The sequence below is a fragment of the Spermophilus citellus genome, assembly GCF_964194105.1.
Source record: "Spermophilus citellus genome assembly, chromosome: 14".
Taxonomy (NCBI): domain Eukaryota; kingdom Metazoa; phylum Chordata; class Mammalia; order Rodentia; family Sciuridae; genus Spermophilus; species Spermophilus citellus.
The window spans coordinates 29,575,072-29,593,012 of record NC_138194.1 but is presented as its reverse complement, the minus strand read 5'-3'; the positions used below and the strand labels follow the sequence as shown (position 1 = coordinate 29,593,012).

Genomic DNA, 17,941 nt, shown 5'->3' with positions numbered 1-17,941 from the left:
AAGCCTAAGCCATCTGGCCCCAGAGCTCTTTACCACCATGCTAAGGCTTTATCCATTTCTAAGATCCAGAATATTGTATAACACGTGTATATTCGGTAACAAAACCAGGATTAAACATTAAATTTTAGTAAAAACTCACAGGGAAGAAAAAAATAAAGGACGTAGATTCTGCTTTCAACTAATGAAGAAATGTTGCAACAGACTTATTACAGAAAAATAAGCTTAATATGCTTTTTTTCTCTATTCATTATCATCAATTTGTATTTGGGATTTGGTGCAATTGCAAATCACTGCATTTTTACTAAAATACTCCTGTTTACTTTTTTTCTTTCTTTTTCTTTCTTTTTCTTTCTTTCTTTTTTTTTTTTTTTTTTTTTTTTTTTTTTTTTTTTTTTTTTTTTTGAGATGAGAGACACTTCATTGTCCTGGCTGGGTTTGTTTTTTTTTTTTTTTTTTTTTTGCGGGGGGGGGGGGGAGGGGGGGGACAGTGCTGGGGATTGAACCCAGGGCTTTGTGTGTTCCAGGCAAGCACTCTACCAACCAAGCTCTATCCCCAGGCTATTTTTGAACATGAAGTCTCAAGTGATCTTCCTGCCTCAGCTTCCCAGGTAGCTAAAACTACAGATAATTGCTACCACACCAGCTAGTACTTTATTTTATATTTTTGATGTTGTTAGTCTGGAGTTAGTCTGGGCTGAACTGTCCAAGTTTTATTCCAAGATAATGTCTATTTTAATAAGTATTATTATCCTAATTTCTTACATGAAAAGATTGAGGCTCAAACAAGTTAAATATACATAAGGTGACACACTAAGCCACACAGCACAGAATAGAAATCCTCTTTTAGGATTATGTGTTCTTCAAATAGCTTATAAAAATGGCTCTGAAATTTGTTAACTTACCTTCTCAGAACCAACTTCTGAAGCATATGGCTGTTATCATAAAAATGTAGTTATACGTCACCTATGTGCAAGAAGGGAACTTTATCATTTAATTTGAAAAATGTAGGTCCTAACAATTGTGCGTGTGTACTGTTTTAACAAACTGTGTAATACTGTTAACCCTAATTTAAACTTCCAAAGATATAGCATGAAAATTCATTTTTATCATAAAAATCAGAAAGGAATAATTTATAGTTTGATGTCTGGACCCTGAATTTAATTTCATACATTGTAAACAGACACCAGTGATTCTTTTTATTTCTTTGGATTTTTCTCCTACAATTGCTCCGTATTTGTTATGTGAAGCTCTGATCATCACTAACAATTATTTTTATTATTTTTTTCTCCCCCAACTCTACTTCAAAACTTCTGTAACTCATTTGCTTCGAAGTCTAGAATCTCCTTTGCAGGTCAGCTTACCGGGTGGGCTAAATTAAAGGAAAAGAAGAGTTGTTAGAAAGTCAATATGTGCTAAGAGGCCTTACTGATTTGCTGTATAAACTGGAGGGAGTATCGGAGAATTCTCTTTTCCCTTGATAAATTGAGGTGGTGTGTATTTTGACCTGTATCAGTAGTTCTGTTCGGATTAATTACTTCAAGCTTGCAATTTTTAATTCATATGAATGTTGCACCTAATTATCCTGGTAAGTGGTTCAACAAATATCTGCTGTTTTTATTTCAACTCTTGGAGCCAATAACTTCTGGAAGCGATTGAATGCAGCTGGAGAATAACACTAATGATCATTATAGCCTGCAAAATGCGCAACTATCTCATTGTAATTTTGCCCAAAGACTGATAAGGTTCATCAGATCAGAGTTGAAAAAAAGCCCATTTTATTATGATTAAAGAAATTTTGTAAAAGAACGGTGAGTTTGGGCGGCAGCTCAGTGCTATTTATCCAGTGAGAGGTTGCTTTGAAAAGAATTCACTTTAAGGGTGGAAGGGCAATTCTTTCATCTGAAAGGGATTGTTGGGCTTCATTTGGATCCCCCCCCTCCATGTGATAAAAACCCTAGCTGAGTGATAGCGCAGACATAGCTCATTTGGAGAAAACAAGGAAGAGAAGAAAAGCGCTGAGGTGGAGGAAGGAGTAGTCACCCATGCTTCCAAACTCCTGCAACTTTTTCTGGTCTTTTCATACTCTGGAGCATCTCAGGTCTCCTCTAGGAGTGTGCGATGCCCTCTCCTCTAGTTCTCCGACGCTACCTCCCTGATAAGCTGTCCCCTTCCTTGGAATCTCGACCCTGCAGCAGCCCTTCTAAGTTCCCAGGGAAAGGGGGAAAGCTCTTCCTGGGAGTCACTCCTCCTCGGGCCCCAAGGCTGCCTCCCCGGCTGGCCTGGTGCTCCATTGACTGGGAACAAGTGTGCTTGCTACAAAGGCTGGGAGCTGGAGGGTTTGGCTCCGTGTACAAGGCGACTTACTATGGTGTTCCTGTGGCTGTAAAGCAAGTGAACAAGTGCACCAAGAACCGACGAGCCTCCCAGCGAAGCTTCTGGGCTGAGCTCAACATTGCAAGGCTGCACCATGAAAACATAGTTCGGGTTGTGGCTGCAAGTACCCGGACGCCTGCAGACTCCAATAGTCTAGGTACCATAATCATGGAGTTTGGAGGCAACATCACTTTACACCAAGTCATCTATGGTGCCACCGGCTACTCTGAGGAAGAGGCTGGGGAGTCCCACTGCTTAGATGGAGAGCAACTGAGTTTGAGGAAGTGTCTAAAGTATTCCCTAGATGTTGTGAATGGCCTGTGTTTCCTTCACTCTCAGGGCATTGTGCACTTGGACCTGAAGCCGGCAAACATTTTGATCAGTGAGCAGGATGTCTGTAAAATTGGTGACTTTGGTTGCTCTGAGAAGCTGGAAGATCTGCGGGGCTTCCAGGTTCCCCCTTATCACCTAGGAGGCACGTACACCCACCGAGCCCCAGAGCTCCTGAAAGGAGAGTTGGTAACACCCAAAGCTGACATCTATTCTTTTGCTATCACTCTCTGGCAAATGACTACCAGGGAGGTGCCTTATTCTGGGGAGCGGCAGTACGTGCTCTATGCGGTGGTGGCGTATAATCTCCGCCCATCTCTTGAAGCAGCTGTCTTCATGGACTCTGTCCCTGGGCAGAGGCTTAAGAACATCATCAAATGCTGCTGGAGGGCCAGTGCTTTGCAGAGGCCAAGCGCAGAACTCCTCTCTGTGGACCTGAACTCTTTAAAAGCTGAAATGGGCTGACTCCAAACCTGTGTCAAGATAAGCTTTCCTCTTTGTTTCTATTTATTTTTAAAGTTGACATGTAGAAGAAAACATATAGGCAGGACAGATTTTTAGAAAATAAAGATACTAGAAACTTTTTTAGTCTCCAGTGCTTTTTCTAAGATAAATAGAGCTACAAAAAGCTTGTCATTGTTGTACTGTTATAACTAACCTTATTCTTTAGTTTATGCTTTGCTTTCCAGAGTCCAGGTGCTTACTTTGCCAGTTCCATAGCATTGTACTTACTCAAATTTGTTCTTGACCAAAAAACACCACAACAAAACAAAAAACAATTTGTCTCAAACAGAATGCCATTACAGAAATACCAGATTTTTCTATGAATTTGGGATGTCCCTTCATTATCACCTAAATTCATACTGTTTACTTGTTCCCATACCAAATTAGTAAAAACTTTTTAAAAATGTTTTTTTCTGTTCCTCCCCTTAAAAAAAAAAAAAGAAAACTTTGTAATGACCTTAACACATAAATAAACAAATTGATTTTTTTTTTTTGTACCAGCGATTGGACACAAAGCGCTTAACCACTGAATCCCATCCCCAGCCTTTTATATTTTGAGACAGATTCTCGATAAGTTGCTTAGGTCCTCAGTAAATTGCTGATGCTAGTCTTGAACTTGCAAATGTCCTGCCTCAGCCTCCCTGAGATTACAGGCATGTGCCACCATGCCCAGTGAATAAATTTATTTTTAAAGGAATAATTTATAATATTTTAATTTGTACTTTGTCATGAACAGAAAAGTCTGGTGAAATATTGCTAACTTTTTTGTTTTTTGGTTTTTTTTAACCTGGAATTTGGGCTCAGAAGTAGATGAACAAAGATGATATGAGGAAAAAAAATTGTGATATCCCTAAGAAATAGTGAAGTTTAACATTTGACAGAACAAATAGGTAGAATCGGATTTTCAATGTAAAAGTCGAGATAATGGGTGCTATACGTAGGATTTGGAGAAGGTGATTGGATCTTGTCCCGGGACAGCTTTGACAAACTTTCTTTTCATGACAGCAGTGTTGGGGCATGGTGCCAGGCCGAGCTGGTACAATGACTGGGAGAATTCGTGGCAGGGGCTTGAAATGGAGGTTGTGCATGGACTGTGAAGGAAGTAGGGAGAAATATAACTCTTCAAAAGAGGCAAGAGACAGAAATGGGTTTGGATGTTTGGCTTAGTTTAGTTTTAGGATGCAGGAAGTAAGTTTGTGGAAGAAAGCAGAGGAGACAAAGAAAATAATAATAGAGTTCAAAAATCCATAGAAGGCAGCAGCTATGGAAAGACTATAGGCCTGGAAAGAGGGCATTTCTTCCCATAGATGGGAGTTGAGGCGAATGGCCCAACTGCCACTATAGACAAATTTACAAGTAGGAAACAGGGAAGCTGGGGAAACTCACCACCATCTAGATTTCTTAATGGTAGGGGCTCTACAGAGTAAAATCACAGTTTAAAACTGTACTAGGGAAACAAAAGTGAGCTTTCTATGGCCAGGTAGTATGGACAGAATGCTACTCAATCTTGAGCTTGAGTGAGACCAACAAATACTGTCACCAACGGATGATGGTTTATTTATCTTCTGATGTTTGACTTCATAATAGTGTGAAAGTGATAGGCACTTTGCAGTACTTTGAATTGAGATCTCCAGGGTGAGTGATCTGCAGTCTGATCACCTTTCCCTGTGCTGGGCAGCAGAAGCAGCAAGCTGCAGCTCTCAATCAGCTTCACAATCATGAGGCAAATAATCAACACTCTACTGAGTACTGTGTTGCCAGGTTCTCTGGATGCAGGTATAGTTGGTCCTTTGTATTTGTGGGGGTTCCACATCCATATACCTCATTAACAAACTGTCAGTGAGCTATATAAGGATAGCCTATTAAAGGTGAAAAAAAATGCAAAGTTATCTTTCAGAGAGAATATGCGCACAGCTTAGGTTCAACCACCAATCTAAAATATTCAGGAAAAAATGGCATCTGTACTAAACTTACACAGTTTCCCTTGCCATTATTCTCTATAATACAGTATAATCATTATTCACACAGCATTTACAATGCCTTAGGAATCAAAGTACTCTATAGATGATTTAAGGTTCATAGGAAGACACACACGTTATATGAAAATACTCCATCATTTTATATAAGAGACTTGAGCATCCTCAGATACAGATTTTGATATTTTCAGGGGGTCCTGCAATAGATCCTGTGAAGATATTGGGGGACAACTGTATCGATAAATTCTGTGAACTATTCAACACTTTATTATAAACAGACTTTACATTAATTTAGTTGATTTTTACCCAAATACAAGGTAAAGAAAGTGTTCTGAGCATGTTTAAGGTAGTCTAGGTAAAGCTATAATATTTAATAGGATAAGTATAATCAAATGCATCTTCAAATGCAGTTGAACCCACAGCTTAGGTTTAAATAGCTTCCCTTTTCCTGGAAACCACACAATGTCAAGGTGAATAAGGGAGAGCAAAACTGTAACCCCCATAATCAAACTAGGAGACAAACTCCAGAACACATGCAGTGATGCAGTCAGTGATGCCAAAGAGGTGTCTGAGCCCATAAGAAGAGGGCAGGGAGCAGTAGTAGAAGCTCCTGGAGGACAGTGGGACCCAACAGTGACAGGTCCCAGAGAGCCCTGCCAAATGAAATACCCTAAAGAACAGGAGCCACTGAGAAGTGCGAAAGGTGAGGAAGAAACTCCTGAGAACAGAGCTGAGCTTCCAAGAGCTGGCAGAAAAAGAGGGAAGAAAAGGTGTGAAGGAGGATCCAGCCATGGCAGAGCTCAGAAAGGGAGAATAAAACTCAGCTGTTGAACACGAGAAGGTCACCCTGGTGGGAGGGGGCAGGAATACAAGAGAGGCTCAGAAGGTTCCTGAGCCCGGTTTGCACCAGGAGAGAAAAAGTTGTGGCTTCAAGGAGAAACCCACAGAAATGCCATGTTTGAAAGGAAGGAGCAGATGAAGGAAGTCTTTGAGTTATAAGAAGACCACCCTGACAGGGGTAGAGAAAGCACATGGACTGCCCACTCTGCGATAGCTAAGAGTTGAAGGCCATTATTCAAGACTGACACATGAAATCAGAAGGAAAAAAAATTACCATACAAAGATAAATACTAAAAAATATAATTAAGACTGAGTTAAATTACAGTGGGGAAGAGACACAAGCTATCAATGATAGCATTGCTCCATTGCTCATAGCAAATAAATATTGTCTAGGATTAAGGAAATATATGGAAAATACAACAGATACCAAAAATTTTTTTAAAAACCCCACAAATAAAATAAAAATTTTACACAAATTAGAAAAGAAAAAAAGTTTATTTACCTCAAATTTTTAGAACTCTTAAAACAACTATGTGTTGAAATGGTAACCAAAAGTTAGGAATTGTTGAGAGTAAAAATAATGGAAACACATATTATTACCTATAGGATAAAAATAAAGGAGATGAAAATTCATAGTCCCAAGTAGTATTATGGATAAAAAGAGAACAATAAATGAATTAAGCACATGCTTTGAAGTTAAGGAAAGGACCAAAAATAAGTTAAATTCTAAAAACAGGAATTAAAGCAGACATTTATTTCAAATAACAAGTAAATAAATACTTTGTTGAATATCAACAAAACAAGAAAACTACTAGCTAACTAAAAATAACTAAATCACATATACATAAAATTAGAAATAAAATATGATGGAAACAGGGATTTTCTTTATGTTTTAGAAGAAAACTTGCATAACTATAGAAATAAATTTGAATACCTTGAAGAATATATAACTTTCTAGGAAATTACAGCTCACCAAAAGTAGCCCCAATGAAGATAGAAAGTAGAAACAGACCAATTTTAAAGAAGAAAACAGAGGGTTGTCTAATCTGTACCCCATAAAACACTAGAACCCAAGTTCCACTAGCTTCTACCAATAAAGACCAGATCATCTTGATGCTATTCAAATTATTCCAAAAGCCTCTAAAATTTTTAAGAACAAGATTTATATCAAAGCCTGATAAAAGACTGCTTTTAAAAAAGAAAATACAGATCAATCTTTTATTTAAAACTATCAGTGTAGAATTGCTAAGTAAATATTAGCAAGCAGAATTATAGTCAACTTTTAAAAGCATGCACACAATATATTTAATTATATGGGTTTCTTCCAAGATGCAAGGATGGTTCACTATTAGAAAAATCCATTAATCCATCACATTAATAGGTCAAAAAAGAGAAAAATAAAAATGTGATAAGAGGATATTTGACAAAAGAAACTAAAAAAGAAGAATCAATGGATACTCCATTAACCTGATTTAAAATACACACATACTTCAATAGCCACTATCTTACTCAGAAATCACTATATATCCCACTATAGTCACAAACAATATAAGAATGCCCATTACTACTGCTATTGTTTAACATTTTCTTGGTTAATGATATTTTAAAAGGTAAACTTGACTAAAAAAATTGTAAAGAGAGTGAAAAAAATCTGTTTGCAGATTCTATTTTTAGGATGTATATTTGAGAAAAAAATCAGAATTAATAGAAAAACTAAAATTGTAAGAAATTGCATATGATAGCAGGATAAAAAATTAACCTGCAGAAATAAACAGACTTTAATATGTATACAGAAACCAGATAGAATTTATAAAAGAAGAGAATTTCTTTTACAATAGCAATAAAAAAGAAAAATTCTCTCTGACACAGAGAGGTTGTGACACATGTGGTTGAAGACACCATGGTCAAAAGGATAAATTCATAAACTCATATTTTTTAATAAAAACAGATGGATAGAGGGATATAGGTAGAGATGGAAATAGACATGAATGTATATTCATGGATATGTATATGCATATAAATGTTTCCTAGCTCTATTCTTCAACAGGGCCTAAAGTAACCACATTCTGGGTAGACTTAGCACAGATTTTAGTTTCTGAATTCCGATTTTTTTTAGTTTATGAATTCTTAATTATCCACAACAGAAAAAAAGAAAAAAAAACAGGGCTTCTTTGGAGAAATGACTGATTCCAGACAGTACAAAATGAACCTATAACATTTTATGTCTCCAAATAAAGAAATGTCTAGGAATGATAGTAATATATCAAAGGATCCAGGATCTAGCTTAAGAGTCTTCCACTGGCCAAACTTGAGATAATTGGAGCATTACAACTATTAAAGAGCTACGTATGGTGTTGCACACCTGTAATACCAGTAACTTGGAAGGCTGAGGCAGGAGGATCACATTCAAAGCCAGCCTCATCAATTTAGCGAGGCCCTAAGCAACTAAGGGAGAACCTGTCTCTAAATAAAATATAAAAAGGCGAAAGGGAGAGAAAAGGGAAATTGCATGGAAATGAAGGGAGACCCTCATTGCTATACAAAATTACATATAAGAGGTTGTGAGGGGAATGGGAAAATAAACAAGGAGAGAAATGAATTACAGTAGATGGGGTAGAGAGAGAAGATGGGAGGGGAGGGGAGGGGGGGATAGTAGGGGATAGGAAAGGTAGCAGAATACAACAATTACTAATAGGGCATTATGTAAAATTGTGGATGTGTAACCGACGTGATTCTGCAATCTGCATTTGGGGTAAAATTGGGGGTTCATAACCCACTTCAATCTAATGTATGAAATATGATATGTCAAGAGCTTTGTAATGTTGTGAACAACCAATAAAAAAAATAAAAAATAAAAATAATAAAAAGGCTGGGGCTGTAGCTCTGTGGTAGAGCACTTGCCCAGCATGTGTGAGGAACTGTCACGATGGCAAAAGGTGCGACTTATGCAGTTGAGGGGGAGAAATAAAGAATGTCCATGCACTTCTGCCTTTGTCAATGCTTTATTCACTCAAATCACTCAATACACTTTTACTCTATAGGTTCTTAATAAGAAAATGACTCAGGCCATCCTTACAGGCACTGGGTTCAATTCTCATCACCATATAAAAATAAAAATTTTTAAAAAGGTTCATCAACAATTAAAAAATATATTTTAAAAATAAATAAATAAAATATAAAAAAGGACTTGGGATGTGCTCAGTGGTTAAGTACCCCTGAGTTCAATATATATATATATATATATATATATATATATATATATATATATATAATTTTTATTAAAGAGTCAGGTGCAGTGATGGATGCCTACAATCCCAGCTACTTAGGAGGCTGAGGCAGGAGGATGGCAAATTATGGACCAGCCCTGATTATTTTGCAAGATCATATCTCAAAATAAAAAAAAAAAAAACAGGCTGGGGATGTAGTTCCATAGTAGAGCACTCCCTGGATTCAGTCTCTAGTACCACAAAATAACAACAACAAAAATAATAATAATAATAATAAATGATAGTAAATTAATTAGGAAAAAAATAGTCATAGTGAATGAAATAGGAATCCATATAGATATAATTAAATAAATAAATATGGGAGAAAAGAAAGTGCTACCTTACAATAGAATGTGAACTAATATTTATTGCTAATAAGTACAAAATACTTATTAGTTATCTCAAGGGAGATGTCCTGCCAACATTATCTTACAGGTGATATAAATAAATACACAGATAGAAATCTTAGTTAATATTACTAGTAATGAGATAAATCGACATTACACGCCTTCTGATACAATGCAGCAACACTTTAGTAGTAGACCTACAAAAGATAAGTGACCTGACCCAATCATAAGGAAACAATATTCAAGCCCATATTGTCCTGTGAATTATCAACATAAAAAACAAGGAAAAACTGAGAACTGTTGCATATAGGACCTGACAACCCAAGGCAACACCTAATCCTTGTGGGTTATTTTGTTTTGGTTTTTTTGGTACTAGGGATTGAACCCAGGGGCGCTTAACCACTGAGTCACATCCCCAGCCCTTTTTATGTTTTATTTTGAGACAGAGTCTTGCTTAGTTGCTTAGTGTCTGGATATATTGCTAAGGCTGGCTTTGAATTTATGATCCTCCTGCGTCAGCTTCTTAAGTCACTGGGATTACAGATGTGCATCACTACAGCCTTAATAGGATCATAGCCCTAGAATAAGATTATTAGGGCAATTTATTTGAAGAACTTATGAATTTATTTGAAGATGAATTTATGAATTTATTTGAAGAGCGTTGCTGGATTAGATGGTAGTATTATATCAATTTCTTGATTTCCAGTAACTACAATGAAAAAGGACATTGCAGAATGCCCTTGTTTTCAGCAAACACTTAAAATACTAAAAGAGCAATGAAGCAGGGCTGCAAGTTACTCCCAAATGGTTCAGAATATGTAATAAGATAAAAATTAATGTCAGATTTAACAACTAAAGGATCTTGGTTGAATTAAAGGATTTCAGAGATCTTTGTATCATTCTTGTAACTTTTCTGTAAGTTTGAAATTAAAGTACAAAATTAAAATATAAATTTTATTTATTTATTTTTTTAATTTATTATTTTTTTATTGGTTATTCAAAACATTACAAAGATTGCAGAATCACATCGGTTACACATCCACATTTTTACATAATGCCATAATAGTAACTGTTGTATTCTGCTACCTTTCCTATCCTCTACTATCCCCCCTCCCCTCCCCTCCCATCTTCTCTCCCTACACCATCTATTGTAATTCATTTCTCTCCTTATTTTTTCCCCATTCCCCTCACAACCTCTTATATATAATTTTGTATAACAATGAGGGTCTCCTTCCATTTCCATGCAATTTCCCTTTTCTCTCCCTTTCCCTCCCACCTCATGACTCTATTTAAAGTTAATCTTTCCTCCTGCTCTTCCTCCCTGCTCTGTTCTCGGTTGCTCTCATTATATCAAAGAAGACATTTGGCATTTGTTTTTTAGGGCTTGGCTAGCTTCATTTAGCATAATCTGCTCTAATGCCATCCATTTCCCTGCAAATTCTATGATTTTGTCATTTTTTAGTGCTGCGTAGTACTCCATTGTGTATAAATGCCACATTTTTTTTATCCATTCATCTATTGAGGGGCATTGGGGTTGGTTCCACAGTCTAGCTATTGTGAATTGTGCTGCTATGAACATCGATGTGGCAGTATCCCTGTAGTACACTCTTTTAAGGTCTTCGGTAAATAGTCCGAGAAGGGCAATAGCTGGGTCAAATGGTGGTTCCATTCCCAGCTTTCCCAGGAATCTCCATACTGCTTTCCAAATTGGCTGCACCAATTGGCAGTCCCACCAGCAATGTACAAAAGTACCCTTTTCCCCACATCCTCGCCAGCACTTGTTGTTGTTTGACTTCATAATGGCTGCCAATCTTACTGAAGTGAGATGGTATCTTAGGGTGGTTTTGATTTGCATTTCTCTGACTGCTAGAGATGGTGAGCATTTTTTCATGTACTTATTGATTGATTGTATGTCCTCCTCTGAGAAGTGTCTGTTAAGGTCTTTGGCCCATTTGTTGATTGGGTTATTTGTTTTCTTATTGTTTGATTTTTTGAGTTCTTTGTATACTCTGGATATTAGGGCTCTATCTGAAGTGTGAGGAGTAAACATTTGTTCCCATGATGTAGGCTCCCTGTTTACCTCTCTTATTGTTTCTCTTGCTGAGAAAAAACTTTTCAGTTTAAGTAAGTCCCATTTGTTGATTCTAGTTATTAACTCTTGTGCTATGGGGGTCCTATTAAGGAATTTGGAGCCCGACCTCACAATATGTAGATCGGAGCCAACCTTTTCTTCTGTCAGACGCATAGTCTCTGATTTGATATCAAGGTCCTTGATCCATTTTGAGTTAACTTTTGTGCATGGCGAGAGAAGGGGATTCAGTTTCATTTTGTTGCATATGGATTTCCAGTTTTCCCAGCACCATTTGTTGAAGATGCTATCCTTCCTCCATTGCATGCTTTTAGCCCCTTTATCGAATATAAGATAGTTGTAATTTTGTGGATTGGTCTCTGTGTCCTCTATTCTATACCATTGGTCCACCCGCCTGTTTTGGTACCAGTACCATGCTGTTTTTGTTACTATTTCTCTGTAATATAGTTTGAAATCTGGTATCGCTACACCTCCTGATTCACACTTCCTGCTTAGAATTGCTTTTGCTATTCTGGGTCTTTTATTTTTCCATATGAATTTCACGATTGCTTTATCTATTTCTACAAGAAATGCCGTTGGGATTTTGATTGGCATTGCATTGAACCTATAGAGAACTTTTGGTAATATCGCCATTTTGATGATGTTAGTTCTGCCTATCCATGAACAGGGTATATTTTTCCATCTTCTAAGATCTTCTTCTATCTCTCTCTTTAGGGTTCTGTAGTTTTCATTGTATAAATCTTTCACCTCTTTTGTTAGGTTGATTCCCAAATATTTTTTTTTTGAGGATATTGTGAATGGGGTGGTTTTCCTCATTTCCAGTTCAGAAGATTTGTCGCTGATATACAGGAATGCCTTTGATTTATGCGTGTTGATTTTATATCCTGCCACTTTGTTGAATTCATTTATTAGCTCTAGTAGTTTCTTTGTAGACCCTTTTGGGTCTTCTAGGTATAAAATCATATCATCTGCAAATAGTGATAATTTAAGTTCTTCTTTTCTTATCTTAATGCCTTTAATTTCTTTTGTCTGTCTAATTGCTCTGGCCAGTGTTTCGAGAACTATATTGAATAGAAGTGGTGAGAGAGGGCATCCCTGTCTTGTTCCAGATTTTAGAGGGAATGCCTTCAGTTTTTCTCCATTTAGAATGATGCTAGCCTGAGGCTTAGCATAAATAGCTTTTACAATGTTGAGGTAAGTTCCTGTTATCCCTAGTTTTTCTAATGTTTTGAACATAAAGGGATGCTGTACTTTGTCAAATGTTTTTTCTGCATCTATCGAGATGATCATATGGTTCTTATCTTTAAGTCTATTGATGTGGTGAATAACGTTTATTGATTTCCGTATATTGAACCAGCCTTGTATCCCAGGGATGAATCCTACTTGATCATGGTGCACAATCTTTTTGATATGTTTTTACGATTTGCCAGAATTTTATTGAGGATTTTTGCATCTAAATTCATTAGGGATATTGGTCTGTAGTTTTCTTTCTTTGAGGTGTCTTTATCTGGTTTGGGAATCAGGGTGATATTGGCCTCATAGAATGAATTTGGAAGTTCTCCCTCTTTTTCTATCTCCTGAAATAGATTGTAGAGTATTGGTATTAGTTCTTCTTTAAAGTTCTTATAAAACTCTGCTGTATATCCATCCGGTCCTGGGCTTTTCTTGGTTGGTAGTCTTTTGATGGCTTCTTCTATTTCCTCACTTGATATTGGTCTGTTTAGGTTGTTTATATCTTCCTGATTCAATCTGGGTAGTTCATATGTCTTAAGGAATTTATCGATGTCTTCACTATCTTCTATTTTATTAGAGTATAAGGATTCAAAATAATTTCTAATTATCTTCTGTATTTCTGAATTGTCTGTTGTGATGTTGCCTTTTTCATCCCGTATGCTAGTAATCTGGGTTCTCTCTCTTCTTCTCTTCGTTAGCGTGGCTAGTGGTCTATCAATCTTATTTATTTATTTTTTTATTGATTATTTAAAGCATTACATAGCTCATGATATATCATCTTTCATACATTTGATTCAAATTGTGTTTTGAACTCCCATTTTCACCCCAAATACAGATTGCAGAATCACATCTGTTACATATTCACATTTTTACATAATGCTATATTAGTGACTGTTGTATTCTGCTACCTTTCCTATCCCCTACTATCCCCCCTCCCCTCCCCTCCCCTCCCATCTTCCCTCTCTACCTCCCCTGCTGTTGTTCAATTCTCTCCCTTTTTTTCCCTCCCCCTTGCCCCTCATAACCTCTTATAATTTTATGTATCATTGAAGGTCTCCTACTATTTCCATGTGCTTTCCCTTCTCTGTCCGTTTCTCTCCCCCCATTCGTCTTTGTTTACTGTAGTCTTTTCCTCATGCTCTTCCTTCCTGTTCTGTTCTTAGTTGTTCTCTTTATATCAAAGCAGACATTTGGCATTTGTTTTTTAGGGCTTGGCTAGCTTCGCTTAGCATAATCTGCTCTAATGCCATCCATTTCCCTGCAAATTCTATGATTTTGTCATTTCTTAGTGCTGCATAATACTCCATTGTGTATAGATGCCACATTTTTTTATCTATTCATCTATTGAGGGGCATCTAGATTGGTTCCACAGTCTAGCTATTGTGAATTGTGCCGCTATAATCATTAATGCAGCCGTATCCCTATAGAGCGCTTTTTTAAGGTCCTCAGGGAATAGTCCGAGAAGTGCGATAGCTGGGTCAAATGGTGGATCCATTCCCAGCTTTCCCAGGAATCTCCATACTGCTTTCCACCATTTTGCAGCCCCACCAGCAGTGTACAAGTGTACCCTTTTCCCCACATCCCCGCCAACACTTATTGTTGTTTGACTTCATAATGGCTGCCAATCTTACTGGAGTGAGATGGTATCTTAGGGTGGTTTTGATTTGCATTTCTCTGATTGCTAGAGATGGTGAGCATTTTTTCATGTACTTGTTGATTGATTGTATGTCCTCCTCGGAGAAGTGTCTGTTCAGGTCCTTGGCCCATTTGTTAATTGGGTTATTTGTTATCTTATTGTTTAATTTTTTGAGTTCTTTGTACATTCTGGACATTAGGGCTCTATCGGAGGTGTGGGGGGTAAAAATTTGTTCCCAGGATGTAGGCTCTCTATTTACCTCTTTTATTGTTTCTCTTGCTGAGAAAAAAACTTTTTAGTTTAAGTAAGTCCCATTTGTTTATTCTTCTTGTTAACTCTTGGGCTATGGGTGTCCTATTAAGGAATTTGGAGCCCGACCCCACAATATGTAGATCGTAGCCAACTTTTTCTTCTATCAGACGCAGTGTCTCTGATTTGATATCTAGCTCCCTGATCCATTTTGAGTTAATTTTTGTGGATGGCGAGAGAAAGAGATTCAATTTCATTTTGTTGCATATGGATTTCCAATTTTCCCAGCACCATTTGTTGAAGATGCTATCCTTCCTCCATTGCATGCTTTTAGCCCCTTTATCAAATATAAGATAGTTGTAACTTTGTGGATTAGTCTCTGTGTCTTCTATTCTGTACCATTGGTCCACCTGCCTGTTTTGGTACCAGTACCATGCTGTTTTTGTTACTATTGCTTTGTAGTACAGTTTGACCTCTGGTATCGCTATACCTCCAGATTCACACTTCCTGCTTAGAATTGCTTTTGCTATTCTGGGTCTTTTGTTTTTCCATATGAATTTCATGATTGCTTTGTCTATTTCTACAAGAAATGCCGTTGGGATTTTGATTGGCATCGCATTAAACCTGTAGAGAACTTTGGGTAATATTGCCATTTTGATGATGTTAGTTCTGCCTATCCATGAACAGGGTACATTTTTCCATCTTCTGAGATCTTCTTCTATCTCTCTCTTTAGGGTTCTGTAGTTTTCATTGTATAAATCTTTCACCTCTTTTGTTAGGTTGATTCCCAAGTATCTTATTTTCTTTGAGGATATTGTGAATGGAGTGGTTTTCCTTATTTCCATTTCAGAGGTTTTGTTGCTGATATACAGGAATGCCTTTGATTTATGCATGTTGATTTTATATCCTGCCACTTTGCTGAATTCATTTATTAACTCTAGCAGCTTCTTTGTAGACTCTTTTGGGTCTGTTAAGTATATTATCATGTCATCCACAAATAGCGATAGTTTAATTTCTTCTTTTCCTATTTTTATGCCTTTAATTTCTTTTGTCTGTCTAATTGCTCTGGCTAGTACTTCGAGAACTATATTGAATAGAAGTGGTGATAGAGGGCATCCCTGTCTTGTTCCAGATTTTAGAGGGAATGCCTTCAGTTTTTCTCCGTTTAGGATGATGCTAGCCTGAGGTTTAGCATATATAGCTTTTACAATGTTGAGGTAAGTTCCTGTTATCCCTAGTTTTTCTAGTGTTTTGAACATAAAGGGATGCTGTACTTTGTCAAATGCTTTTTCTGCATCCATCGAGATGATCATGTGGTTCTTGTCTTTAAGTCTATTGATGTGGTGAATAGCATTTATTGATTTCCGTATATTGGACCATCCTTGCATCCCAGGAATGAATCCTACTTGATCATGGTGCACAAGTTTTCTGATATGTTTTTGTATTCGATTCGCCAGAATTTTATTGAGAATTTTTGCATCCAAGTTCATTAGAGATATTGGTCTGTAGTTTTCTTTCTTTGAAGTATCTTTGTCTGGTTTCGGGATCAAAGTGATGTTGGCCTCATAGAATGAATTTGGAAGAGCTCCTTCTTTTTCTATTTCTTGAAATAGCTTGAAAAGTATTGGTATTAATTCTTCTTTGAAGGTTTTGTAGAACTCCGTGTATACCCATCCGGTCCAGGGCTTTTCTTGGTTGGTAGTCTTTTGATAGCTTCTTCTATTTCTTCTTTTGTTATTGGTCTGTTTAAATTGTGTGTGTCTTCCTGTCTCAATCTGGGCAGATCATATGCCTTAAGAAATTTATCGATATCTTCATTATCTTCTATTTTATTGGAATATAGGGTTTCAAAATACTTTCTAATTATCTTCTGTATTTCTGTAGTGTCTGTTGTGATATTGCCTTTTTCATCCCGTATGTTAGTAATTTGAGTTCTCTCTCTTCTTCTTTTCGTTAGCATGGCTAAGGGCTTGTCTATCTTATTTATTTTTTCAAAGAACCAACTTTTAGTTTTATCAATTTTTTCAATGGTTTCTTTTGTTTCAATTTCGTTGATTTCTGCTCTAATTTTAATTATTTCTTGTCTTCTACTACATTTGCTGTTGTTTTGCTCTTCCTTTTCTAGGTTTTTGAGGTGTTGCGTGAGTTCATTTATTTGTTGGTTTTTTCTTTTTTTGAAGTAAGAACTCCAAGAAATGAATTTCCCTCTTAAAACTGCTTTCATTGTGTCCCATAGATTCCGGTATGTTGTGTCTGTGTTATCATTTGATTCTAAGAATTTTTTCATCTCCTCCTTTATGTCTTCTATAACCCATTGATCATTCAATAACATATTGTTCATTTTCCATGTGATGTAGGATTTTTCCTTCCTTCTTTTATCATTGATTTCCAATTTCATTCCATTATGATCAGATATGGTGCATGGTATTATCTCCACGCCTTTATATTTACTAAGAGTTGCCTTATGGCATAATATATGGTCTATCTTTGAGTAGGATCCATGTGGTGCTGAGAAGAACATGTATCCACTTGATGATGGTTGATATATTCTATATATGTCGGTTAAGTCTAGGTTATTGATTATGCTGTTGAGTTCTATAGTTTCTTTATTCAGCTTTTGTCTAGAGGATCTGTCTAATGGCGAGAGCGGTGTGATGATTGTTATGTCTTGTTGGTGCATGGTTCCTTTTAACAGTATATAGTGACCTTCTTTATCCTTCTTGATTAGCTTAGGTTTGAAGTTGATTTTATTCGATATGAGTATGGCCACTCCTGCTTGCTTCTGAGGGCCATGTGAGTGGTATGATTTTTCCCAACCTTTTCCTTCAGCCTGTGTATGTCTTTTCCTATCATATGAGTCTCCTGAAGGCAGCATATTGTTGGATTTGTTTTTTTTTGATCCAGGTTACTAGCCTATGTCTCTTGATTGGTGAGTTTAGGCCATTAACATTTAAGGTTACAATTGAGATATGATTTGTACTACCAGTCATGCTTCTTTATTTATTTATTTTAGTTTGGCTAGTTTTGCTTTTTGGTTATTTTCCTCCCCCTTTACTGAGATACCTCCTGCTGTTAGTTTTGGGCACTATTTTTCAATT

The 17,941-nt window shown here is 36.7% G+C and overlaps 1 protein-coding gene across 1 annotated transcript; it reads left to right on the top strand.

The window, feature by feature from the left end:
• Positions 1-2,118: 2,118 nt before the first annotated feature.
• MOS (MOS proto-oncogene, serine/threonine kinase) lies at positions 2,119-3,168 on the top strand (the record flags this gene model as incomplete). The annotated part of the gene is made up of 1 exon (XM_081266788.1): positions 2,119-3,168. One exon carries the CDS (start codon positions 2,119-2,121, stop codon positions 3,166-3,168), a length of 1,050 nt encoding a protein of 349 aa, XP_081122914.1.
• Between the last annotated feature and the right edge of the window lie 14,773 nt (positions 3,169-17,941).